General features: G+C 44.6%; 2 protein-coding genes and 1 non-coding gene across 3 annotated transcripts, besides 1 other annotated feature; all 3 read right to left on the bottom strand.

The window, feature by feature from the left end:
* Positions 1 to 4,447: 4,447 nt before the first annotated feature.
* ND6 (NADH dehydrogenase subunit 6) lies at positions 4,448 to 5,065 on the bottom strand. Its single transcript has one exon. The coding sequence runs from the start codon at positions 5,063 to 5,065 to the stop codon at positions 4,448 to 4,450; it is 618 nt and encodes a 205-aa protein (YP_006460165.1).
* Positions 5,066 to 5,350: 285 nt separating this feature from the next.
* ORF290 (hypothetical protein) lies at positions 5,351 to 6,223 on the bottom strand. The gene has a single exon. It carries the CDS (start codon positions 6,221 to 6,223, stop codon positions 5,351 to 5,353), a length of 873 nt encoding a protein of 290 aa, YP_006460166.1.
* Positions 6,216 to 27,759: part of a repeat region (repeat R1; copy 2) that runs on past the window's edge.
* Positions 14,641 to 14,722, bottom strand: trnI-CAT-2. The gene has a single exon. It is a non-coding gene; the product is annotated as a tRNA-Ile (tRNA).

The following is a 27,759-nucleotide window of genomic DNA, read 5'->3' on the forward strand; positions in this document are numbered from 1 at the left end:
TTCAAAGAAAACTGACTCCTCCTACTCCTCCTTCTCTTTTAGGATAGGATCGTCGTTGGTCCTTCTTTCACTAATGATCTCACCATTTTCTAGTAGTTGTAGTTCGCGCGAACACGCGAGGGACTATCCTTTCTATTGCTTGCCCTTGCTTTTCACTCTCAAAGGGTCTCTCTCTTCTATAAAGCGAAGCAAAGCGCATGGCGCTGAAGTGAAGAAAGCTCAATAAACACACAGGAACACGATGCAGGGCATAGCATAAATGAAAGCGCTGATCATTTTTGAAAACATATATGCTTGACCTTTCTCGATGCTTTTTTTGGGGGTGACTCACCAACCGACCCAGCAGTGATCGATGACAGAATGGTATAAAGAAATCAAAGTCATTGGATTTGGTAGTTCTCCATTGACTTCTCTCTTTACCCCTTTGCATATGTTCCTAAATGGGTGTGCACCTCCAGATGGGCGGGGGCCGGCCTCCCACTCTCTTATGCAGCATTTATTAGCTTAGCTGGGTTGGGTGGATCGTGCAATAAGCCTCTCTCGACCCTCCGTTTCTAATACATCTTTATGAAAGCCTCTCGCCTTTCGAGATCCGGTCCATCATCAACTCAGTTAGATCTTCTTGTTTGCCTGCTTTGATTAGGCTTCCTTTAATTAACTAACGGATTTGATCGTCATTTCGTGCCTGCAGCCCTGCTGGATTCGACCTTTTATCAGCTGGTTGAGTAGCGTAATAAGGGGCACAACTAGAAGAGTTGGCCTATATTTTCTTTCTCTTTTTTTTCTCAATTCGATTGCAGTCTCCGAAGTTCATCTTGATCGATGGTCCCCATTAGCATTAGTGCTATAATTAGCAGCCGCTTTTTTTGGAAGGCGAGGTACTCATGTGTGATCGCGGATTCCACGGTAGCAGTAGTTCTAGCTCTACATTAGGAGCACGGGAGCTCACTCCCTCAATGAGTCTATCCTGCTTCAGGCCATCTTGTTCAGTCTCCTGGAACTTAACTCTTAGATGCAGCCGCCTCCATCCATCGGCAATCTGCTCCCGTACGGGCGTTGACATGCAACGCGAAGGTCTCCTTATTTACGACGAAATTTAGATCAAGTTGCACGAAAGGAAGGGTTAAAACCTATATTATATAGAAGTCGTTTTTGATGAGGAGAAGGGAAAACCCCTCCCTAACGCTGGGCAAGATCAATAAATAAGAAGCTTCGGCTTAGGGCGACCAAACCAAGCTCGATTCGCTCCAAATTCCCACAGTACCTTCCTTTGGAAAAGTGACCCGGATCTTCAGGTCGCTCCAGGCTCTACCGGAACCGAGCGTACCTTGGGGCACGCGCTACAAAAGGCTTAGGAAGCGGACCTGTCTGATGAGGGGACTTCGTAAACTATCTAACTTTGAAGCTATTACACAAAAAAAAAGGGTGAAACCACAGAAGCAGGTAACCCTGACTTCAAGACAGATGGTGAAGAGCACCGGTCAAGCTCACACACAAGAGGGAAGGAACGAAAGATTGATTGATCTGCTGCTCGATCGGAGATATAAGGGAAGCGCTGGTAACCGAACTCTTTCGCGAAAGGGATTCCGCCGCCGAGTCTCTGTCTCTTATGAGAGCAGTGGCTAATAGAACTGATGCGCCTCAGAAAGCAGCGTCCTTCTCAATCAATGCCCGGGCATCCCATACATAACCACCGAATAATCATTCCCCGTACTGAGTTCTCTCAGGTGCCAACTCTTTTTTTTTTCCGTAATAATCTAAAAAAAAAGTTTATGACCATCAATCGGTCGGAAGGTTAAGAGTGATAGATATTATTTATGTTCAAAGTAAGGCGCTTCCTTGTATCCCGCTTGGCAGTACATAAGGGGAAAGACGAGAATAGACCTCAAGGTCGGAACCGGCTCTTTTGGTTTTCTTTCTTTGGCTATGGTTGCCTTGACCAGAGGGTTCCAACCCGTTTAGAATGAACCGTAGCCAAAGATCCATTTACCCAGACGGTGTGCGAAATGAGGAAATTTTCCGTAGTAGGCCGAGTTTGACTCTATCGCCCGACACACAGCCCTCTATGTAGCTCTACCACAAGACCTTTCGGTGCCATCACAAGAACGAAGGAGACCCGCAAAGAGCGTTTGCTCTAGGAGTGGAGCGATCCCTGAAATCATAGGTTCGATGAACAACTAAACCGAATGATCGAGAGAGAATAACATAAGGGCACCTCTATAGACGCGAAAACCGAGTTACAGACCCCGATGGACGCGTGATGAATGTGAGAAGCATCGGCCCCGGAGAAGGCTGGATCGTAGGAAGCGAGTTATACGTCTATGAATCCTTCCTGTGAGCTCAACGAGTACCCACGATTCCCAGTAGGAGTCGGCATATCGTGCGTAATGGATCCTGATGTTGTATGGGTCATCGGGGCGAAGGGTTCCAAACCTCGGAATTGCGAACATCCGGTGGTATGAATGAAACATAGTTTGAATAGGGGCAAGTCTAGAGCTGTGGTATGGAAGATTCTAAAAAACCCTCATCACTTTGTCAGAGTTATTGTTTTACCCTTTCTATCTGCATGACTGCTTTCTTATGATGAGTAGTGTCCATCACTCGCCTCTCTGTCCCTGTATGAAGGAGCATCCACTGCGCTTACTAGTGGGTATGATTAAAGTCAAGAGCGGGGCTCCCAGAAAAAGGACCTTATCTGTATCCGTCTCTCTTACTCGAACTAGCCACCCCTTGGGATCCGTCTCCCCTTTTCCCATTTCTTTATGGCTTCTCCTTCCCTTCTTCCCTCTTAGCGCTACGAAGTGGTAAGAGTGACCTTTGCATTGATTCTCGGTATCCCATCTCATAAGTAGATTCCCTGGCTGGGGTAAGAAAGTAGGGCTATTCAAAGCAGAGAGAAAGTTCTTCGGATTTGAAGCTTTCTCTTCTTAGCCAGGTTTCTTTTTCTTCTTGGCTTCTCTCTTCTTCCGCTTATTCATCTTCTTTGACGGATACAGATATAGAGGCAGAAAAGCCAGTAAGAGCTGCAAGCTAATTCCCAATGTAACTCCTTCAATTCAAAGAGTTGCAGTCAACTAATGGTGAACTAGGCTGATTAGCCCCAGTAAATACATGCACTTGAGCCTATAGTAATGTAAAGGCGCGTTAGCCCAGCCCAGCCCATAAAAGGGCTTTCGTCACGAACTAGCAATTTCCCAAGAAAGAGAAAAGGGGGCTGATTCTTAGCCTGCTTCCTTCGCTAACAGAAGTGCCAGGGAAAGGGAATAGGAAGTCTCCCTTAGCTAGGGATCTACCATATCTAGTTCTAATGTAATGTAAGCTGGTGAAATGCTACCTTCAATACAACTGACCAGGGCAATTCCGACTCATCGGATGCTTAGTGGGATGCCACTCTCAAAGATTCTTCACCAGTGACAAATCGGATTCGTTCAAAGAGAATCCTTCAACGACAACAGCTACCACTCACTGAACACTTTTTTTATCCGGAAGTTTGTCCATCCATGGCAAAGGATCGAACTTGAACTCTTTCCGGCTGAGAAGAGCCTTTTTCAATTCATTTTTGCAGGTGAGCGAGATGCCGAGTCTACCTTTGCCAAGTCCCTCTTTCTAGGAGGATTTAATCCATCAATAGCAGTAAGTTGCTTTTGAGTTCGATTTTCATTACTCCGAATCTTCTTAGTTCGACTCTGCCTCAGGTCGAGTTGCTTTCTCTTGTTTTGACTTGAACGCACGTGACTCACTCGCCCGAAAGAGCGCTTTCACATACCTCAGATTATCTTATTCATAGGCTACCAGGGTCAAAACGAATGTATAGCAAGGCTGCACCCTTCATAAGGTGGCTGATCTCCTGACTCCCTATCAAACATGGAATGTCGGTCTTTGAAAGTCTTTCTTGGACCCCCACCCCAAGAGGTGCATGCTATAGGTCAGAGATACCAGTGAGCTATAGCCATTGCCCTGATGAATGGATTGGGGGGTTGACTTAAAATGGAAATTACACGGGGGTATGCTCTCCCAATCGATCGAATTCAATTTCATCCCGGAAGTCCGCCTATTTTCTAATCGCTTTAGTAAGCGGATGCCAGCTCTCTTCCATGTGAGCGATAGAATAGAATACTTTCTATACGAGCAATTCAGCCAGGAAAAAGCTACCTTATAGCTCTAGTCCAGTTCCCAGCAATCTTATAGAGTGCCAGTCTTAAGCTAAGCCCATGCAGTCGTAAGCCCCTGTAGGCATTTTTGCTTACCCGGGTACGAGCGATCCTGGGAAGCATACTTTATTTCCAACTATAGATAGCTATTAGCAAGTAGCATATTTCCACTAAGAACACTATAGGACACTATCCCTATCATAAGATAAGAAAAGAGGTGGGAGGGACTTCCTCTACACTAAAGATCATTTCTATCTCACGAATTGGATTCGAACCAATATCAAGCGACTTTCCTTTTAGTCGATCGTGAGTGGGTCTGTCGTCCTCCTCATTATAGTCCTCCTAGAATCAATAGCATTTCGTCGGAATACATCCTGTCTTTTCACCTTAGTAGTTCTATGCATAGTTAGTACTATAGCCCCAATCATGGCTACTAATAAAATAAGACTAGGAACCAAAAACCAGACGAAATAATAGGTATAAAGTAAATTGCCCAATGTTTCCAAATTAGTCCAACTTCGTACCTTTTCGGCATAAACCGTATATCTCAGAGAGGTCGTATTTCTTTGGGTTGGTAGTAATGGAATGCTTTCATTATCTAAAATGAAGAACATTTCCCACCAAAAGATCAGTCCAATAATACCACTCACTGGTAAATAGCGCAATACTTCTTCGTGAATCTCCGCTATTTGAATATTGAACATCATAACAACGAATAGGAATGAAACGGCAATAGCTCCTATATGAACTACTGAGAAGATCATTGCGAAAAAGTCGAGACCTAAGAAAAGAAGTAAACCGGAAGTATTGCGAAAGACTGGGATGGGAAACAAAACGGAATGTACTGGATTTTTAGCACGTACAACCATCAAACCAGAGACCAAAGCAGGGCTCGACAAAACAGAAAGTATCATAGTACGTCGTCCTTCCCTGAAATGGAACTTTCATGCTAGTTCTTGCTCCAGCATGAAAGTCGATCTATTACGACCAGCGCGGTTGTTCGTATTTCATTTTCTTCTTCCAAGACAAACTCTTCTTAGGCACTGAGTTACTTACGTTACGGTCTTCTGCAGGCAGGCCGCCTTCCTATCGGGCCCACCGGTTTAAAGAGGCCTCTATCCGGACTCCCCCTATACCTCTGTCTGGCCTCGGGAACTTCTCTAAGCTCGAGAGCTCCTGTCTCCTCACTTAAATCACCTCTACCCGCCAAATTTTGAGAAAATGACGTTTAGGAGATAGTGCGTTCCCCCGTCCTCGAGCTCCTGCCTCACTTGATCTAACCAATTCAATTCAAGATGGTCGCGATCCCGTACGGGCAAGGTTGGGTGCTCTAGGTCTAGCTTGTCGCGTCCTGCGGTTAAGAAGTCCTTGAAGACTTCTTCAGGATTGTATGGGGATTGTTTGGCCATGTCCGCATTGTCAGAAAGGACCTCCTGAAAAATAGAGAAAGATTTTTGTTTCTGCTCCCGGATGAGCAGGTCTCTGTTCTCAAAGTCGAGTAATCTGTTATACTCGGCCTGAGAGGTAGCCTTACGTAGCTCTCCTAGGAGGTCTTGAACATATGTCCCTCTGGGCTTACCCAGAAGAAAGGTTTGGTTTGGAACCCTCTCCAGCTGTAGAATCCTATTCCGCATTGAGGACTCCAAGCTAGCATTCCGGACCACAGATCCTTGGCCCGAAGGTCCCGCTTCATCGCTTGCCACCCTCGGGATCGAAGAATTAACCGATGCGCCCCCCATTTCCGTTTCGGAAAAGGGCTCTGTTAAGACGTCGATGTCAAAATCTGTCCAACCAGAGCCCCCACTGCCACTTTCCATGTTACTGAAACTCCCGGATCCGCTAGAATAGGAAATTACCCTCCCCTCCGAAGAAGGGCTGACGGCCAAACCTGGCATGTTCAAAAAATATTTTTGAAAAGCCCCCCACGAAATAAGGAAGGAAAGGCCAACTCTCAAGCTTGGGAGGATTATTCCCGATCCTGGGACTAGCCCCTCCAACAATAAGCGGAAACATATTTGAGCCACGAGAGTGAACAGTAATACCGAAATCAGATTTCTTTTTCGCAGTTCCATAATTCCATTTACAACTAGATAGAAGGGAGAATGCCGCGAGAAAAAAACCTACTGACAGCTTCTTAAAATACATAGTTGATTAAATCGATGAAATTCAGCAGCTCCTCGCATCCCCAACTACGAGTACCACATACCATCACATCGTAGTAGGCATCCGTCAGAAAGCCGTGCTGAAGAGCTTCATCCCCAAGAACCATCCGAACAAGGTCAGGCATGGTCCATTGCGGGGGTAATTGCCTGCCGGCCTCATGGACACAGCGGCTGTACTCATCACAGATGCGCTCAAATACCTCTTCTAAGTCAGGTGGAGCGCTTTGCGCGTCCGACCTAGTTGAAGAAAGAGGTGAAGTAGACGAAGAAGGGAAGGAATCTGTATTCATGATAAAGTCCATATCGCTAGGACTTGGATTATCATATACTACGAGCCCTGTTGTGTTTCGCATTTTCTTTTGTTCATTCTTTAACTGCTCTGCTCCCCCCAAAAAACGGGAAAAGACTCTTCGGAAATCGCCGGCGGTTGGTCCGGAACGACATGGGCATTTTTGGCGTCAGATTCTTCTTCTTCTCTTACGATATTTCGAGTTAGAAGAAAGGCATGGGAGAAAGAATTCAAAGCATGATTTTCTATTCGATATCTGACTCGGGGGCGAACACCCCTTTTCTTTATGCCCGTCGCCTTTGTTGAACGGGATAGATTTAATTAACACGGATAGACCAGAAAAGGTCTTCGCAAGCATACCGCTTTCTGTTCAAGAATCGGTAGCGGTTTTAAGGAAGACTACCGAGCTCCACGATAGATAAGCGCCTATCATCTCTATGCGAATTCTGACCTTAACTTTTCGTCTTTGATTAGTATTAGCGAAAGCTCGCTCGACTTAATAATAGCTGTCTTACTCGACTTGCTTACTAGCTGCCTTTCTGACTAATATCATTATTTGACTTGTGAATTTAGAGTTCTAAACTGAGTACACTAGGAGAACAGTAGTTTCCTTTTGTTTCCTTTTTATGAACACGGAATGATCAGCATTCCTTCTCTGGAAACCCATCTATCTTCGTCATAACCAAACTTCATATCTCGAACCAAGCCCGAGGATACTGACTTGTCTGATGTATCCTTCCCTCCCTTCCTTATTCATAAGCCCAGAGAGAAAAGAAAGATAAGTATAGGCCTAGTCTAGAATGTAGAATGACTCTGCAACAGAAAGAGAATGAATAGGAAGAGAAGACTAGATAGGATAGTGAGAGTAAGAAGAAATTGCCAGTTCCCTAATAGGGATACACTGGATTGGATACAACACTCGAGGTAGCAACTTCCCAAGTCATTCCTCTTTCAAAAAGTCTTCCATAATAAATAAAGGGAGAAGGTTGTTCGACTGAAGCCCGACCTCTATGATTTGAAATGAGTGCAGAAATTTCCCTTTAAGAGAATGATCTTTACAGAAAAAGAGCCCAGAGGTTTAGTCAGTGTCCTCTTTTATTTTTTCTTCTCGATGAAAGGCTTCCCCAAAAGCACTGGTTTTTCAACCTCCATGGTCTTTCCCAATCTTTTTCTATTACTTACACCTGGAGCCAGCTTAAATTGCTAAAGCAACTCCCGAACCTAATTCCTAAGGTCACATACCTGTCGAATAAAAAGAAAGATCATTTTGATAGTTGGAATCTCCACTAGGGCAGGCATTAATATGAAAAACTCTCCAGCTGGGACATCATCCACGGCTAGATCCTCCTTCGCGTTTAGGAGATCTCGACTCTTAACATAAATCTATGAGCTACAGCTGCGTTAGAGAGAGAGATGTGGAACTCTTTTCTCCTAGTCCGATTAAAGATAGATAAGACATCCGCCAGTGTAATCTTTTTCCTGAACCCCTCCTCCTTGGAAATCTAGCAGCCAGAATTAGCTTAGGAATGCGATTCGTAGCATCTATAATGTAATGTAGTGTAGATTGAGCTCGCATCCGAACAACATCTTGTTGGACAGGCCAATATGGGAAGGGCTTTTTAGATACCTCAGGGTTGTTAACGAAACGAATAAGTAAGGTTCATGCTTGCTATTGATGGTAATATAGCCTACTTACTGGGTAACTACTCCTACGACTATAACGTTTTCCTTCCCAAAGTAACTAAACGAAGTTTGATATAGGAAGCCATTAATGTAGCGAAGCTTTTTGTGTCATATGATCGGTGTTGATCTTCATTCTATACATTCTCTTAGCAACAGCTCAAGTCGGTCGTCTTCTATCCACACATGGCGGATGAAATCAATAGAAATTGGTCTTCTTTCTGTGGAGCCGTTGGCTAGGCTACCTGTGAGGTTGAGGTGAGTGTGGGCAGGGGACGGACATTGATTGAAGGTTGAGTCTTCTACCGGGGAGGAATTGATAGGGCTTACGAAGCGGTACCGACATGGGGAAGACAGATCGATCGGAAGCGTATCATCCCTCCTGGAGATTGAAATAATAGCTGTTATTGAAATGCCACTTTCAGTGGAATAAAAAGATGAAATGAAAAAGGTCATTTCCATCTGGTCCTTCAAAGATCGATCTCTTACTGATGATAATAGCCTATATAAGATAAGGTTTTTCCTAACCCTCCCTTCGCGAAAAGAAGGAGGTGAAATTATTTTTCCTTGAAGCTTGCGAAGGACTTAATGAGACATAGAGCTTCGATCAAGAATAAAATAATTTTAGACTATACCCTCCCCGCACGGAAGAACCAAGCAAGGGATTCACTCCAACAGAAGAAAGCCCAGATATCGAATCTGAATTGAGTACTCGTACTTCGCTACCTTTCTCCGAGCGACTAAGAAGATTAACTAATTGCGTCCGCTAGAGATGCTTTACCTAACAATGACTTTCAAGTGGGGAGTGAATGAAAGTCGATATAGAAATCCTAGGCTCAAAAGCCACATTTTTCGATACCGAAGTCTGCCACAAAGAAGCTCATTTCCAACGCTGGAATGTTGAGTTCCTTCATCAAAGGAAGAGCTACAACTGCTACAACAGCTATATTAAGCAGGAACGCCCTAGGCGACAATGATTGATCCTTCTTCCTTCTCTTATTAGTCGTTGAGTTCGGCGGTTGCTTCGCATACCTCGTCATTCAAATTCTTTCACCGCAAGCAAAGATATAGCAGCTCAGACCCTCTCTTTCTAACAATAAGCCCCCGAAGGAAGAGAACAAACTCAGCTAACTCAGGAAAGAAGGGGATACATATGATACCAGAACGAAAGAAAGATGGGGCTCCTCAAACGCGCTTGCTTATAAGAGAAGAGATTTGCCTTATGATGGAAGGTACGGTACGTAGATAGACCGATGTAGATTCATTGGCTTGACCGTAGCGACACGGATTCCCACTTATGCCACCCTAACATCCAGAGGAAGAAAAACCCAGGGTATGAGAACGACTTTCTCCTATAACTAAAACAAAGGACATTTAGTAGCGAAAAGCATTGACACTTCTGCCTTCTAGGCTAGAACCCTCAAAGCTGGAAGAAAGGACAACCTAGCTCAACTGATTGATTGGTACCGTAGCCCCGCGTGTGCGGTAATGGGCAAGGCAGCCTAAAGAAGAAGATGCTGATAGCGAGTGATTCACTCCTAAAAGTCCATCATACTCTCTTTTCGTGGAAGATGGGGTAGCAGGTCTTTTCTTGTTCTTAGGGGGCGGAGGGTTTTCCTAAGAAGATGGAAGTGCTGGCAATCATAAGGTGTTGCCTCTTCCCCGTTCAGGGGTGGGGAAGACCTTGGTCTAAGAATGAAAGTCAGAGCGAGTTTTTAGTCCTTGTTGAGTCCAATGTAGAGGAATGGCAGCAAGAACACTGGGGCTAGCGTGTCAAAACAACTTCTTCTTGATTGACTTTCTTCTGCGGAAGTAGTAACTAGCAAGGAAGTAAGACCCAATAAAAAGAAGAAGGACAGAGCCAACATTTCACCACTATGAGAGTTGAGGGGTAGAAAGAGACAGCGCATAAAATATCCTCGTGAAGAGGGAACGTAACGATAGGACTTCTTCTTCATAACACAGGAAACGGACTCTTCTTGGAACTTGTACTTCCTTTGTTTAGTTAGTAAGAATAGGCCGGTTCTCCACCTGCAACCCTCGCTCGAATAAAAGGAAAAGAAAGAGCATTTTCCTCGGGAACTCAGAAGGTTTTTCCCTCAACGACTAAAGGATAAAGCTAGGGGACTACAACCTGGATACCCAAGGGGAGGAAGCAGCATACTACTCCCTTATCTTACTCAGACAGAAAGAGCACGCTAAGCACTAGAAGAAAAGGAAGAGATAAGCTACTCCTACTAGAAAGGGACCTAGATCAATAGAAGGAAGGCAGAACGACAAGCAAGAAGAAAGAACCAGAAGACTAGACCCCAACTCAACCATGCCTCTCTTCCACTTAGAAAAAAGACAACGGAAAGACGAAAACGGAAACTTAAGGGGAAAAGACTACCCGGGAGACATGCACCAGAGTGAATGGGGTATCACGCCGCGAGAGCACGTGAGAAAACGAAAGATTGATCGAGAAAATAAGTAGGGGCGACCAAGACAGAGGTCTGTGGGAGGGATACCCTTTCCTATGCAAGAGGGTTTGACGGAATTGAATCTGCAACTGTCTCGCAAACTCTTCCTTCTTATTCTTAGGGGTAGACCCTATGGCAACTCCCAATGTCAGGTCCAACTTCGACTATAGAGGATTACCCATGGACTGAAACTTTCTTTCTAGCTTACTTGATTAGTTGCTTAGCTGGCTTGCTTCTCCTAGCACCAGGCTAACTACTAAAAGGCATGGGCAAAGGGGAATGACTGACTATAGCGCCAGCACTTTCCTTAGAATATCCTTCCACTAGTTTACCCTTACTTCTATCCCAATCTCAGGGGACTTCCTTCAATTCCAATATCCTCACTCTCATTCCCAAGCTGGAAACAAGGGCAGGAGTAGACTCATTGGAGGATAGGGTTTGGCTTACGGATATAAGGTAGGGTAGAATGCTGACTCTTACAAGGCATTGGTTTACTTGAGCTCTGGCTACGAGGGTAGACTTCCTTCCTCTATATCATATCCCCTGGGAATGAGTTAGTCGAAGAGGATTAGCTGGTAGAATGAGTCAATACTGGCTGGCAGGTTAGCGGGTACTACTACAAACCAAGCTGGATACAGCCAGGGGATAGCTGACTCGATAGCTCGTTCTCCTACTCCTATTTCTCATCTTGAACTTCTCGAATTTCTTCCTTCGGCTCCTCCAGCGCATGGTAACTTACGCTCTACAATAGCACGCTCTAGCTCTATCCCAGGTCAGATCTTTTCAGTCTTGAGGGAGAAAGAAAGTACGCTTATAAATCAACATGCTATTTGAAGGTCAGTCCCGAGTTCCAAGAAAGTGGAGATTGGTTGGCTAGAAGGAATATAAAGTGCTAGATATTTTAATTCCATGGTTGAAGTCCCTGTGGATAGGTCATTTTCTATTAAGCTAATTCCCTCATGCTAGGAGTAAACCTAGCCTAAAAGAGCGCTGTATGAGAACGGGCAAACCCTAGCTTCCCTGGGTTTAGATCTAGAATAAATAAGGACTGAGTATACCTACGCTAGAATCTCTTTTGCTATCGGTTCTTACTCCAAGGGGATATATGATCTATAAAGAAAGCGTGCTATCGTAAGGTTCTTAGTCCCTGCTTCTTTTTCCCAGCCTTTTAGGACTCATTCTACCAGAAACCCTGTTCACAAGGAGATAGTAATCCCAGGCCTAAAGGAAGCAAGGTGAGGATAGAAGAAGGCAACCTGCCACCAAGTAAGCCCCTCTTTCTCCTTGTCGGTCTAATTAGTCTTAGATATTCTATCAGGCTTGACTAGACCTACAAGAGTCGGCTACTTAGCTTAGACGGACACAATTTCGGACCTTTGTATTGTGGAGATATATGTACATATCTTTATTGAATCTTTGTTGCCCGATTCTTCGAAGGCGGGTCAACCTCAGGAATCCCAGGGGGCCAATCCCTACTTTCATGTTTGATCCTCTTTCTGGTTCATCCCACGACGCTAGAACGGGTTCAGTGGCCGCTCCTGCTTGACCTCAGATTATGTCTTTCGCAACGTCAAGTAATTGGATAATCTCGACAGCTGGCGCATCTGTTCTGGTCTCTCCTTTTTCCGTTTATTTCTATTTCTATCCCGGTTAGATCATGGGATGACTCCTCGAATCCTTTGCTTTCTTTCATCTCTCTGACAATGGGCTTTTGCCAATCAATATCTTCTGACTTTCTCAAATGAAGGTCGTCTTCGGATTTGACTTGACTTGCTGGGTCCCTTCCTCAGTCAAAGACTGGGGCCAGATTAGTAATCTATCAATCCACCGTGGCTTTCTTTCTCCAACTTCTTAGCCCCGATCTTGGGGATTTCCTAGTGACCAAATTGATATTTCCGTGATAGCTTGTGATTCCTGAAAGACGGGCAGACTGACTTGCTGATGGCAAAAGGACTTGAAGAGTGAGGGCTTTCTCGATTCTCTATTAAAGATAGAATGAGAAGTTGATCCCCGATTCCATTTCCTTAGGCAGGCTGAGGTCGATACTCTTTCGCGCTTGGTGGCATCTTTCTGTCATATCGTGAGGGCTTCGGGTTCATAATGTTCTCAATCAGAAATGAAAGATGAGATGCAGTCACCCATGCTCATGAAGGTCAATAAGTAAAGTCGCTATCTCATATTCCCCCGCTAAAGCGGGTCTCTTTTCTAGTCTTCCCTCTTTGCTTGCCAGTCATAGCAATAGTAGAAACTTCTTCCCCTCGTCCGTCCCCTCGGTCACTCCATTCCTGTCCCGATGATAGAATATCATAAGATAACTAATGGAATCTTCCAACTTCAAATAGCGTATAAAAGAGTGATTTTCCCAGGTTCGAAACTGATCGTAGTAGAAGTAGAGGTGGCAGGGCCAGGCCAGACTTTGAGAAGTCATAAATGCGGCTAATCAAAAGGCTCGGCACTCACCTGATAGGGATCTTTTTCACTTGAACTATGCTTCAAACATCAACTGAGATAACATCAACCAATCCGGGAATGTAGTTCTGAGGGCTTAGCGATCAGAGAAGCGTAGCAGCATCGGCAGAGGAGAACTGAATGCCACTTCTGAGACTGAAACCTCTCTTTGCTTTGATGAAGAAATCTATCAAGAAGGATGACTAGGACTAGCCTTTCTTGGCTTTGTTTCTAGGATCGGAATACAACTCAAACCAAGTGAGCGGCTCGGGATAGAAAGGTTCCAAGAGCTTAGTGGAAAGGTCAAGTGCGAAGCGCTAGTTCCATGCCTTCTACTTAGGAAAGCCCTCAATCTTCAAGCACTGTGCCCAGCGTTGATGAATCTTCTATCAGGTTTGATTTCGACCCTGATGAACCTGGCACCTCTCTTGCAGAAAGCCAGAAAGCAGAAGCTAAGGAAAAGGCATTGGATGGGATGACTCTATCTATGGGCCCAAATGCCACTCAATTTCAAAGGTGAGTAGCGTAGACACTTGACCGATAGGTTGCGGGGCGTGAAGCCAAAGACATTACAAGTACTAAAATGACAAGCAGAAGTAGGAGCGATAGCCACATACTATGATTATGAATAAAAGGCCCTAGCCAACCCCAGTCAAGGGTAGGCGGAAGAAGGGGTATTCTACTCAAAGACCGGTCGGAAAGGGAAAATGCTATCCTGCCTGATTGATCACCGGCGTCGAATGCAATCTTTTAAGCATAGCCTCCTCGATTACCGGCATAGAATGGATGAGCGCTTATGAGTTCCCACTATCGAATCATCTCATTTCCTATTCCGGGCATTGAAAGCTGAAATCAAAAGACATCAAGGCCTAAGTCAGACCAATGATGATCTTCTCTTAAAATAGCAAGAATATCTGGTGGAGGACTCTGCACCCAGTAAGGTCGACACAGTCAGTCAGGAAGATGCTTTCCCACCCAATCGGCCGAAGCATTGGCTAATCTGTTCACCCTTTATACCGACCAGCTGTGGTAGGACATCAGGAGTTGCTGCACATCGCTAACAATAGGCCTCAGACTGCGATCTGTAGACGACTTTTGACTATGAAAAGCTTGAAAGACCTGAGATGAATCTGTTTTCATACATATAAAGATAAGATAGCTGTAGAGAAAAAGCCAGGTCAGAACCTTTCCTAAGTGTAAGTGCATGAGCCTCCGCCATGTCCACCGAAAAAAGGGCGTAAATAGACCCTATTCCAGTTATGAGTAGCCCAGTCAGATCTATACCCACCACTCCAATGTTTTCTTTGTGATAACCTGGTTAGAGAACCGCATCAACATGAATCTTAAAAGAACCCATCTCAGGCGGATGCCAATTCAGCTCCACTTCTTCTTGGTGGGACTAGATCGAAAGGGCGGCGGGTACTTCGACTGCCTTGTATCAGGTGAAGAGAGGGGGTGGTAGGCTTAGTAGGGCTCGAACCTACAATATCACCGTTATGAGCGGTACGTTTCAACCAATTAAACTATAAGCCCTTACGGATCTCTACATGCAATTCGCTCACTTAGGGAAGAGCGGATGGAAAGAGGAGGCCTTTGCTCTATCTGCTTCTTCCTCTTCCCAGGAATGAACAATTGGATCAAAAAATGTTCTATTTTGTGGATTATTGTTTATAGATAGATATAGAATATTATATGTCTATTATTATTATTATTAATAATAATCTAATTTAAGCAAGCGGCCCTTTCGCGACTCAAACAGCCGGTACACTTTCCGGCTCGCAACGGCTCAAACTGGTGGGGGCTCTCTATTTGCTTGCAATGCCGGCTGTTCGCCTTTAGTTAGAAGTAGAGGGTTTTTTTTCACACAATTTAAAAGAAAGTCATTATGGATGAAGTAAGAAAAAGTATATAAGGAGTGAGAAATAAAAACTTGGTTACGAGAACCGAAGGTTAGGCCGACTACTTTAGTAGAGATAGACCTAAAAAAGTTTATTCCTACCCTTCCCCTTTCTGTCAATGTTGCCAATTCTCAGAATACCTCGTGTATACAGTTGTCCAACTACTTTCTTCTTCCGACTTCTTTAGCCACTTCCGCATCTGTCGTATTCGGGAAAGCTTGCTTCGTGGCGGAGCATTTAGCAATGCCAGCAGCCTGGTGAGGGCTGGCTGTCTGAGGACAGGTTAAGGCAGGGCCTGCTGGACTTGCTTCTCATGAGATTGGGTGAGGGAATCGGAAAGGGGCTCATAAACCGGGCTTTTGGGCACACGGAAAAGGGGAAGTGGATAGAGGGTGCTTCTCAGCTAGAGTTGGGGGTGGGGTCGCTATAGTGGCTAGGGTGAGTCTTCCTACACGGCTGGCCGCCCGGTTCTAGACAAAGCTGCGGGGGTTACCACCACATCCTTTCCCGATAGACTCGAAGCTCTTCATAGTCAGGCGGGGTAGAAAATCTTCTCTCAAAAAGAGACAGACCAGAGATGACAGAGGAAGGTATTCGATTCAAAAAATATATGGCAGTCAAAACAGCTTCAGCCAAAAATGGACTAAGGACAGAAGCAAGCTACAAGCATTAGCAACCGCTTTCGTTTAATCTTATGTCAAAGAAGCAGCGAAGAAAAGTCGTTTCACCTCTATTCCCTCTAAAGCTTCTCTTAGGAGAATCCCTTCGCTACACTCGACTAAAGACACCTACAAACTCACTCATAAGGAAACTCATCAAGTAGGTCTTTCGAGCCTTTTGACAAACTAAAGTCCTAAAGAAAAGCAACCCCAATCCCCCCCAGCCCAGGTCAACCCACTCAATATCCGAGAGAGGGTAGGCTTTTGGCGGGCCGCAGAGACGGCGGATAACGTAGCGGATAATACGTACTTGGAAATAAGCGGATCATAGAAAAGTTTTTTCATGCCTTGACTCTACCTCGGTTCGTTCGGAAATCATGGTAGTCTTTTCATGGAGATTATTGGGAACGGAAATGGGCCTGGGGTTAAGAACAACGACAAAACTGCCTTCTGTCTGTTGCCATGGAATGTATAGGTAGGGATTGTTTTATGCTTGGAAAGCCCGTTCCGCGCTCTCTATCCCCTCTTTTTTGAGGTCCCCATGAATCTTTAGTATTCGTCTTCGCTGAATTCCATCCAGCCTTCTTTCATGGATAATCATTAGTATTCCTCTCGCTAGCTACCCTTAGTAAGAGGGGGAGGACTTCACCTTTATTTATCTTTTAAAGAATTGCCTTTACAGCGCCCTATGCTGATTCCCACTTTCACTCTTTTGCCTCGTCAAGTATACGATGGGATTTGGATACTATAGTAAGCTGTTCTTAATGGGCTTAGCCGCCGTTCAGCAGTGGAATATTCCCATGATATAGTCGCTCAGTCATTTTTGAATTATTAGTCCAGGATATCCGAAATAACATCTATAAAGAGTTGCCGGAACCGGTGCTAGACCAAAGCATGGGCTTTTTCTTTCTCAATTGATGTAGTAGTTCAGTGAGAAATCTCGTTCCTAAACTTGTTGTTACTCGTTTAGGGCAACAAAAGCTTTTTGAACTTTTTTCTTCCGCTACATTCCTATCATTCGTTCTTTCCTTCTTTCTTGCTGTAGGCTTTCATACCAATTGATATGGATCGTTCCCAAATGCTACCTCTTGGGCTAACTCTTCCGATGCCTTTTATTCTTCATAGTGATCTTCCTCTACCCGCCGAACCACAGAACCGCTACCTCTCGTCCCTTATCTTCTTATCTGATTTACTGTCCGTCCCGTTACGTTACCTCTATTTTTAGGGATTATGATTAGCAATTGGCACACCATAAAGAATAGGCTTTTGGCTGAAAAGAATCATAGCATTGCCTCGGTATACAACCAACCATTCCATATTCATTGCCTCCTCGTATTACATATTCTACAAAGTAACCAGATCTCCTCACTCGAGTTCTTTGCATTGAGCTCGCTCGGTTCGTCTGTTCATTGGAGGAAAGCGTTTATGGAGCTTCATGTATCAGCTCGCTGTCCTTCTGTCTCTGATCCCCAATATGAGTGAGACCAAGATGGCTGACTGGAGTTCCACAAATCAGCTGGTCATGTCATGGCTTCTCAATGCAATTGAGCCTACAATTGCTACCAGTCTTATGTTTATGGCATCGGCTAAACAGGTATGGTCTTTGATTTCCATGATCTTGATTTCATAGGAAATGAAGCTAAGATATTCCAGCTTGAATAAGAAGTCAAAAATCTGAGTCAGGGGATATGACTGTTGCTGAGTACTATACTCAACTTAAGACCATATGGTCAGAGATCTTTTTATATCAACCAGTTCCTTCCTACATTTGTGATTCTTCCAATGCCCAAGGAAAACAGAGGTTATGCAAAAGTGCACTTCTCCTTTTTCACGTAGAGTAGGTTTTCCCTCAATGTAGAGGCCTTATAAGTTCCCTAGGTACTCCCCAGATCGCGAGTACTGATAGATATTGGGTCTACCCATCGGCCTTCTCTAATAGGGCACTCAATCAATCTCCAATCGATCTATCAATCCTTAGATTGAGCCTGAATTCGCCTTTCGAGTTCCTATAACAGAGAGCCAATCGATCGCTCGCCAGTTGCGATCTGCTCTTTCTCTTCCTATCACTAGGTCGGTCCGTCGGATTCTAGTGCTCGACGATTCTATTAGTCTGGTACTGGTATCCTTCGTTCCCGAAGAATTCGAGTCAACGGCAGAATCGATCAATCGCCCCAGGTGTAAGGCCTATCTCGTTTAAAAGTATGACCGCGGTCCTTTCCTTGGTTTAGGAATTAGGGTGGTGTGCTCTATCCGAATTTAAGGTGTGCTCTTGTGAGTGGGGGTGTGTGTTGTGCCAGAAGGGGCGTACCAAGTAGGTGATTCAAATTATTGCATATAGAAAGAGAGAGCCGGAACTTTGGAGAGCTATCTACCCTTAAAGACGGATTGAAAACAATATTTGATTTTGACTATATAGGTTCTTCTTTTCTACCTTTCTTTCTTATCAATGAAGAAGAGAGCATAATGGGTACAGGAGACTTAATTACGAGAGTGGAGTGCTTGCTTGGATCAAGTCGCGTAGCCGCTTTCCTTGCAGATTTTAGGGATTCAATTTCAAAGTTGATTATCTAGGCTTCGATTAGCATGTGTTAAGAATATGATCCTTACTTGCTTGGTTGAGCAAGCCTAAAATCCCTGCTTTAAAAGTTCTAACAAAACAAGCATGAAGCATAACAGAATTTCACAAATGGAGTGACTGCTGACTCTGACTCACTGCTTAAAGAGAATAAATAAGGCGTTACAGTTCCTAATAAATAGAGTGCTTAATGAACAAAAGAAGGGATTTAACGAAAGCCTTAGCTGTAGATGCTCAAAAAAAGAAAAAAACGAATAGAAGAAGGACTTGGACGAAAGAAAGCTGTTTATTTACCTACTGATCTTGCATGGTCTTTCTCAGCACGAGTCTTGCTCTTATAGAGAGAGTCTGCCGCACAGTTTCAACATGAAAGACTATTCAACAAGAAGGGGCAGTAAGAGACCAGTCTTGACTCTCTAGTCTCTGTCCCGTTGCAAGGAATCCTCAAGAAGTCCTCAACTTGATGACAGCATGAGCTTCGGTGCTACTACTTATCATGATAGGAAGGTCCACTCAAAGTAAATATACAGATTCCATTTCAATCTATTTTGCCCTCTCACTCTTGTCTTCCTATAAAACGAATAGAAAATTCGGATCAGGCTATTCTCGCCTTCTTGTCTAACCTAATAAGAACTAAAATAAAGGAGTTTCTCTGACTTTCTGGAACTTACTAAAGGAGGCCTTACCTTGGTCCCGGTCCATTGAGTTGAATGAGTTGAAGCGCCTTTACCATTAGTCTCATCTGAAGCAATTCCCGAATAAGAAAGATTGGCTGTTCTGCTAGCTCTTTCAAGAGTTGGATTAGGTGACTTTTTAGACTAAGCTGGGGGTAGGTGCTCGTGCATGAAAGGAATGGACCTTCTCTTTTTATTGAATTTAGAGCCAACACCCTAACTGTTGGGTTAGCTTCCATGTTTTGAAACTTTTCTATCGGGTAAGGAGTTAGAACAGGCCGAGGCCGAGCCTTAACCAAGCCCTCAACGAAGGAGGAAGCGCGTTAGCTATTCAGTTTTTCTTGCTTTGAATTGCTGGCTTTCTTTTATGAAGAGCTGGTTCCGGGGTAGATCTTTCTTGACTTTACAGAATTAGACTCTCTTTTCATCAGCCTTGAGTTGAGGATTCTGACCTAGCTCGATGACCCCTCTGTGAAGCTCTAGTCCTTTCTGCTTACAGTGCTGATAGTTCCGTGTCTCCAGCCTCTCCTGCTTACCCCTAAGTCCTGTCTGCAGTAGCAGCTTAGCTTCTCTCTTCTATAGTAGACCGAGTAGATGACCGAAGAGCGGACTTCTTTCCAACAAACAGAGGAAGTTTCGATTCTAGCTCTGGAGAAGCGAACTTCAATCACAAAGATTCCACTACACTACTTATTACGTTTACGTCAAACATTCCTATTTCTACTTCTTACTCTCGCACGGATAGAGATGGAGGTCGGGATTCCCTTTCTCAAGACAGCACCGCAGCAATTCAATGAGCGAGACTTGCACTCAATAGTAGAACAATGAAAGCAGTAGTGGCACTCCCCATACTTAGATGGTCCGGGCCAGGCACTCCATATGTGTTTCGGTATTGATCTGAGCACTCGTGTAACTACTAATAAAGCTCGAGGGACCTTTCTTTCTGAGTTATTGGCTACCGGTGTGACTTCTCTTGGTCAGGTCTAAAGGTCTAAGGGGAAGAGTTGAAAGCGGGCCAAGAACAAAAGCACTTGGATTAGCAATGAACAAAAGGTAAGCCAATTCCGGGATTGGCTTTGTAAAGTCTCCTTAGCGATCACCAACTTCACACTTTCGGTCAGGAGTCAGGTGAAAGGTTTGGTTCAAGCGAAAAGGAAGGATCAAGATGAGGTAGATGAGTCTCAGCGCTCTCCTCTACGATTGGTTGACTTCGAGCCTTCGTCCAATTGGTGGTAATGGTAATAATGAGGATTTCGGTCAGTTTGATCCGTCCAGGTAGGAAAGCGCCCGAACTGCCAGCAACGACACTTGAACAAAATCCATGAGTAGGCCAACCTCGTGAAGGGGGGAGGGTCAGTTTGGCTCTTTTCTTTTGCTTGACAGTAGGGAGGGGCAGCCGCTTTCACTCTTTTGCTTGACTGAGGCCGAGCTTGTGAGTAATTGTCCATGGCGTTCCAGCATAAACTAATGATTATGCCGAGTCCGTGCTTGCGAATCTATATGGGTTCTACCCCCAAGCCCCGCTATCGAAGAGAGATGTGGCAGGCAGAAAAAGAAGGGGCTGGCTGTGAGAAAAGTCATGGTCATTCAATCGTGCACATTCCCTCCCGTCTTTCTCACAAAGGAAGCAAGCCCCCCGAATTATAGCAAAAGAACGTGAATTTGAAGATGAGGATTCTGTGTCCAATGGATTTGACCTTCGGAAGGAGACTGACTCTTTCTATTAATTGCCCCCTTCTTTACAGCTACGCACCTTATTCAGCTTTCCAGCAGCTCGGCAAGAATGAGTTGAGAGATAGACCTTGAACGCAGAGAGAAGGCAGCCAGTTCCAAGCTGTACTTCGAATTAATAGAACTCAATGATTACCAATATTACCATCGCTTCGGCCTAAAAGCAAGCCAACCTGAGCTCGCAATAATCCGCCATTTCCTTTGTTTTTTCGGGCTTTTCGTCTCTTTCATCTGATAAAGATGACATGGAAGCTTTCAGCCCAGGTTAAACCCCTCAGTTCACAGTAAATGAAAGACGGTAATCCTTAGATTTTCTATGAATATAATCATTCAAGTGACTAAGGGCCAGCCAGTGAAGTCACAACTCATAAGACAAGATAAGGGCAGTTTGGTAAGCCGAAGGTTGAGGAGAAGCGTACTGCTGACAGAACGGATGAAGGACAGGGGGAAAGCAAATAAGGTGTAGTGACTATTCTTCTGCCTTCACTACTTCGCGGGAAGCATTCTATGAAGAAGGTAAGCCAAGCGGCTCTAGTTAGTCTGATACCAGGAGTTGCTAGGTGATAAGAAGAACAAGAATAAGTAATGAATCGTGAGGTTATGGATGCCGGAATGTAGACTAAACTATCAGCTTCGGCTGCGCCTCGGGAGGAGTACTTAGGTTCAGATCTATAGCTATTTCATCTGTCTCAAATATAAGGTAGGAGCTGTTCGGTAGTAGCCTAGTTCAGGTTGTTTAGTAGCATCCGTTCCTTATCCCCGTTGTGGATAGTTAGGCGGTGGGAACAGCCGAGCTCACTATTGCCATTAGACTCGCAGAGCATAAAGGTGATGCAGGTATTTGCGGGAAAGTGCGGGAAAGAAAGAGGTCATTGCTTGGTAGGAAATGAAGAAATGGAACATCATCCGAATTCATCAGAATCAATATCCACTTTCTAAACCGAGACTGACACCAGTTTACGGAATGATCGATCGTACTAGATAGATAGCCTAGACCATAAACCTTTCATACGCAATTCCTCGATCAAGTCATTAATGCGCAAGAGAAAGCAAGCGATCTATCAGACTAGAGGGAAGTTGGTCTTTCTCCATGACCCACCCCCTTCGCGCAACTTCTCGCGTAAGGCTTTAGCTCGAATGTCGTTCCCAGGGCCTTCTTCCATAGATAGAGATAGGTGGTATTCCCGGATCACGCGTAGAGCAAAAAGGGAAGAGTTAGCTCGTTCTAAAGAAGTACTACTACAGCGAAAGGTTCCGTACCCTGGTTGCTCAAACCTGTTTTACCTTTTGAGGTCTCTTTCAGCTGCGGGGCGGCAAGGCCATGTTGTTCAGTTGAAAGCAACAATAAAGAGGGTATTCGTTACGCTCGCTTTCCTCTAACAGTTATACCCCAAACGAGGGCGCCCTAGCTAGTTTCAAGTTCTCCCAACCCAATTGAAAGTCGTACCCTTTGGGAAGGCAGGAGCGGTATAAAAGGAGAACGCCCGAAGAATTTGATCAACTTGAAGCCTATAGTTGGATCGAGAGGCTTACTTCTTTATCTAATCCCCCGTCTCATTGCTAGTATGCTCCTTCATCTATAAAGCGAAGTCTTCTTTCAATCCTAAAGGATAGTTTAATGAAAGGCAACAACTGTATGGTATTATACTATCTTCTTCTTTGAGGCCCGACCAGCTCTTTCGACGCACTTCGGAACCCTTTGGCTAGAAAGATGGATCGCCTACAGAAGAAGACTAATGTCCAAGACAGTCGTGGATTGATTACGGAGTTCCTTTCCCATCCCATCTCAGTAAGAGAGCATAAGCAAAGAGCTGAAGGCAGGCACAAACAAATAGGGGAAGAGAAAGTGAGCAATCTCAGGGAGCTCGGCTTCTTTTCTTTTTTCCCTTGGCCTTGCCAATCAGCTTGAAGACCGGAGTAGATAGCCGTAAGTACCGCGCTTCCTCTCAATCCACTCTTTCACTTCAAAGCCAATCGATAGCCCGAACTGGAACTTTCTTTGAATTTGACTAAGTCACATCTGACTCATTGGAGTGAAACCTTAGATTCCCTGTCCTCCATTTCTCTTCAAAGTCACTGACTTCCGGGAAGAACGGGAGAGACGACAGATGCTCCTTTAGAACTTCTGATCTCAGTATCCACTCTTAAGCCTGCTTCTCGATAAAGCCTTTCTTCTTCTTAACTTAATAAATAGGTGGAGGTCGACCTGTTAATAAGAAGATCGAGTGCTAGTGCTATTAAGCCGAGGTTTGATAGTCAGCAACTCCTTTTTAGTTTAGCTGCGTAAATACCACCGAGTAATGAAAGAGATCCGAAAAAAGACCACCAAGTCGTGATGAAGCAGATCTGATCCAAGCATCCTGGGCGATGGCCTACCCTGAGACACCAGAAGAGCCAGAAGATTCACCAGGGTTTATTTCAACTAGTGCTCTTTACACGTCAGTTCGAGCCTACAGCTGTCTCAACTTAATGAACTGGACCTTCTATATACGCAAAAAAATAATGCCCTATCATGATGAGTCAACAATCCCAATCGTGAAGTTCCATTATAGCAATCAAATTCTCAAACTTCAAAACCAGACGTCGAAGCAACCAGAGGGGCCCTCCCCCGTTAATAGTATTAACTAAGGGCTTTAGCTGAAGAGAGTACCAAGGACTCTGAAACAAGGCTGGCGAGCCAACACAACTACCTTAACCAACCTGTCCTGAATTGAACCTATCTTTTCTATATGCATTTCATGTTCCATCCCAGGTGACGCAACAATCTATCAAAGAAGCAATCCGTCACAAGACATAAAATGTCAATATCAACTGTTGGACCAGATTGAGTTGGTTTGTCAATCACGAAGCTCCAGTATCGCAACCAGTTACAAACTTCGAAGTGGGACCAAGGTTCTCAGATGGACGGTACACAGGGAATGGAACGAGGTGCTTTGTCTCAAGAAACATCGCAAGATGTCAAAACCATCTAAGGGATCAGTCCGGAGTCTGAAGCCAATGCTGCCAGGCAGGAAGAGTCTAATTGGAAGATTCCCAAGTGAGACGGGGAGGAATCGCTCGATCTACCGAAAACGAATCCTTGTCGGAGTCACCGTCTATAGCGTGTTTTCAGCTTGTCAAGCCTCAGAACTTGACTTTGAATTCGCGAATAAAGTTTAGTCATAGTAATAGGGCTATCAAACTAAGATGAGTGGGAACTCCGGCATTGCCTTACTTACGCTTTTTTATTGAAGCGCACCCTGACTAATGCTAGTAAACTGCTATACCAACATTTTCATTCCAAGTCGAAAGCCCAAATCAAATAGAAAATTGATCACCCGACAGCTAAGCTAAAAACAAAAGGATTCAAAGGCGAAAGTCAAAGCGGAGATTTGAGCATATCACTCACTATGGTGAAAGTTTCTTTTCCGTGGTTGACTCATTTGCAGCTACCAAGGTGGTACAAGCGAGTACGAGTCATGCGCATTCATTCAATCTAGATCCCTTCCGAGGAGCAAAAGCCAGTTCCTCACTCATTCTTCTATCTCTTTCTCAGTGCCACTGCAAGTCATTTCGTGAGAAGTACTCCTTCTATACGTCTAAAGCAAGGGAGTGAGCCTTGTAGCCAAGGCGATCCACCTCTGGAACTACTGAGATTTGCTTTTCTGACAAGACAGTTCTCATCAATTTCATTCCATAATCTGTTTTTGGAATTTCACTGAGAGAGCCTTAAGGCGAATGATCCTATGAAGAGTGATATTAGCAAAGCAAGTTCTTTACTTGCCTAGATCCTTCTATCCCTTCTGCAACTCCTGGACTGAACGTGTAATTGCTAAATCGAGGTGAGTTTAGTTTGACGCTTTGGGTTTGTGAAGTGAGCTCCCTTATTCTGACGAAGAGAAGTTCAACCGGTGGTTTGTACCTCTAAGGAAATGTGGGTCGCCTATCGTCTCGGGACTGAATCTGGTGAGATTACTTTAGTATCTGAACTGCGTTAGCTGATCCATGGGTAGAACCCCCCTTTCTACTTTTGGTGAGAATCTCCCAATAGAATTTGTCACCATAGGAAACAGTTGGAATTGCTCTCCTTCCCATGCGCCTCTACTACTCTACTAGTAAGTAGTTTGAACTCATTTCTATGAGCTTTTGGTTGGCATTGAGGAGCTGGAGGTCAATAATGACCCTCCTATTTTAGCCTAATGCTTAAACTTCTTGTCTGGAACACAAGGGGTATGGTAATCCCCTCAAAATCAATAGTGTTAGGCAACTGATCTCAAGGCTTAAAGACAGACATTGGTATGCGGCTCTAAAGAGTATTCAAAGTACTCCGAATAGGATGTTGGACAAGACTGTGATGAATAAGCTATTGCTGGTGCCGGTACATAAGCCAGATCAACTGGATGAGCTTCAAGCACTCAATCTTTCTCTCTAAAAGGATATGCTTCTCACGCCTAACCACTGGCGATGGATCAATAACAGTATCTACTAATGATCTGACTCGTGCTTCTGGCTACGCTATGGGCTATGCTGACCCAGAGAACCCCACCACCTCTGCTACAGCGGCTTTGCCTTTCCAGCTCCTCGGTGAACCGGATAAACCACTTAGACTTAAGATAAACCACTTAGACTTAAGCGGGGGTCTCCTTCTACTGGTGTTGGATTCTTCGTCACCATACTTGGAAATCCTGAAGCAACCCTTGACTATGCCTGCGCCTCGGTTGGCTTAGAGTTATCCAGACTATCTAAATGCTGCCCAGATGGCTTAGCCCTTTTGCTACACAAGGAGAAAAACCACCCTTCCTTATGGGTCGAGTTTAGTGAAGATTGTCTGCCTGAAAGCAGGCCTTATGGCGTGTTTTTTGCAAGTCAAAGAAGAAGGTGTACCACCCATCACCTGTATTTTGACTTTTCTTATCCAGTCTATTCGTTAATCTCTTTCTCTTCCTATTCATTAGTATGTCACTTCTGGATAGCTAGATTCGATAGCTGCCTACTCTAGGCTTATTATACGGTAGCAAAGGGAAAGCTGTGGAGACGGCAGACTCGCCAGTCAGGCACACCGTGAGGCTGACTACAGCAAACCGGGAGGTTACAATTCCTCTTTTCCTCTTTCCATTTCCAGGGAGTGAATGTAGGAAGTGCAGACGGTGGATCTGGTGTGAACATTCAATCAAAGGCGTCTTTGGGATCGGCAACAGCTAATTGGCTTAGGCGATTCTTGTTGTGGGCCTAGGGTAGGACTCTCTTTCGAGTTTCAGGGGTGAATCCTCATATAAAGGACTCCCATCCCCGGGAAAGTCCCCAACTGGATCAATCTTTGTTGGCTGGCTTGCTTTGCTTGGTTGGTGGATAGGACGAATCCCTGCTATCAATAAGGCTTTGGGATGGATTATCCACTTCGCACACAATGCTAAAGAACATCACTTTGCTTATTTCGAGCGAATGTCAAAATCTCAGAATATGGGCTTCACCAATTGCTTGTGTTTGTTTAGTCACGCCGCGTCTAAGTCTACGGTAAGACTCTGGCTGCCACAACTCTCTCTTTCTTTGATAAGTTCACTTCAATAATTTCTCGTAAGGAATCAAAAGAACTGGAATACCAAAGGGAGTCAAATACTACGAAGATGCAGCGGAATGGTGAGAATGGGAGCCAAGGAATCAAACTTGGATTGTCATTGTCTTATCGTCCTGTCGTCAGCTGCTACAACTAGAATAGGGGGCTAAGCTAATTACTAAGAATAAGTCAGCAGAGAAAAGAAAAAAAAGGGTGGAATGGAATCGGTAGTGAAGCCAGGACGTCGAATGCTACTCTAGAGCCGATTCATAAAGAACCTCGAAATACACATCTGAATTCGGTTCAGTGACAACTTTCTCGACTCAGCATTTTCGGAGGGAAAGTTCCTTCCGGTCTGGGCGAGTTCACGAATCAGATGGAGAGCCACCCATCCTAGGTATGAATCACGTGGACGCTGCAGAGCATCTGCTTAGGAAAGAGTCGGGATCTTCTAATGTACAAAGATCCCCTAAGGTACTTTCTTTAGAAACAGCTCCTACGGATAGGATAGATAGTTAGCTCTTACGTTTAGAGAAAGATTAGACTATACATGGGGTTCCCAAGTCTTTCTAGGGGAAGTTCATTAGACATCTATTCTCCCGAAGGCAGAAGGAAGGCTATGCACACGAAGCTAAAGTGGGTGACGGAATTCGCCAGCGATGATAGGGAAAAATCCTTCTCATGGACTCAAAAAGATAGGTTAGCGACCGGGCGAAAGGTTGGAATTGATTTAGAAGGGCTTGGCCCTACTCTATCTATCGGAATTCGCCGGTTAATATTCTTTCTACTAGACTAGTTCTCCAATAAGAGGAATCGGGGACGGCACTTGTTTTTTATATGAAGACTTTCCCCGCTCTAGAACAATAGTAAGTAGTCAGTATAGCCTGTAGTTGGCCTTAAGCCTAGCTGTGTTACGGAATCGTGTTCAGGTCTTTCCTTTCTTTAAATAGAAAGTCAGAATGTACTTATGCTGTAAGAGAATGGCTTGCCGCGCCCGTCCTTGTTCTAGATCTAGAGAAGAGTCAACCTCGAGAAGAATAAGCATGGATGCCGGTCTTGAACTCCGTGAAGGCTTTACAGAGAACTAGGCTTTTCGCTTCATTGGATAAAGGCGGAGAACACTGGTTTGTAATTCCTTTCTTTGGCTGTCACTGAATTCATCCGGCAATTGATACCGAAAATCGGCCTTTTCAAAAGCATCCTTTGATCCAGCTTTCTCTGCTTTAGGGTAACAAAACTGTCCCATGCCACACAGGCAGAAAAAAATGAACTTTCAACTAGACTAGTTAGTCATTTCGTACTTCTGTCGTTGGAGAGCAGAAATGGCACTTTACAGCAAGAAGAAAGAACAACGAAAGTCGAAGATAGGCTTGTAGCCTCACCTGAATCAGATTCTGTAGCTGATACAACTGATGTTGCTTCATCACCTTTCCCATCCGCCCGGGGAACCGAGTCTTCTTTAGTGATTAATGAATTGACTGCTGCAGAGGATACCACTTA

Source organism: Mimulus guttatus, mitochondrion (assembly GCF_056151865.1).
Source record: "Mimulus guttatus mitochondrion, complete genome".
Classification (NCBI taxonomy): domain Eukaryota; kingdom Viridiplantae; phylum Streptophyta; class Magnoliopsida; order Lamiales; family Phrymaceae; genus Erythranthe; species Erythranthe guttata.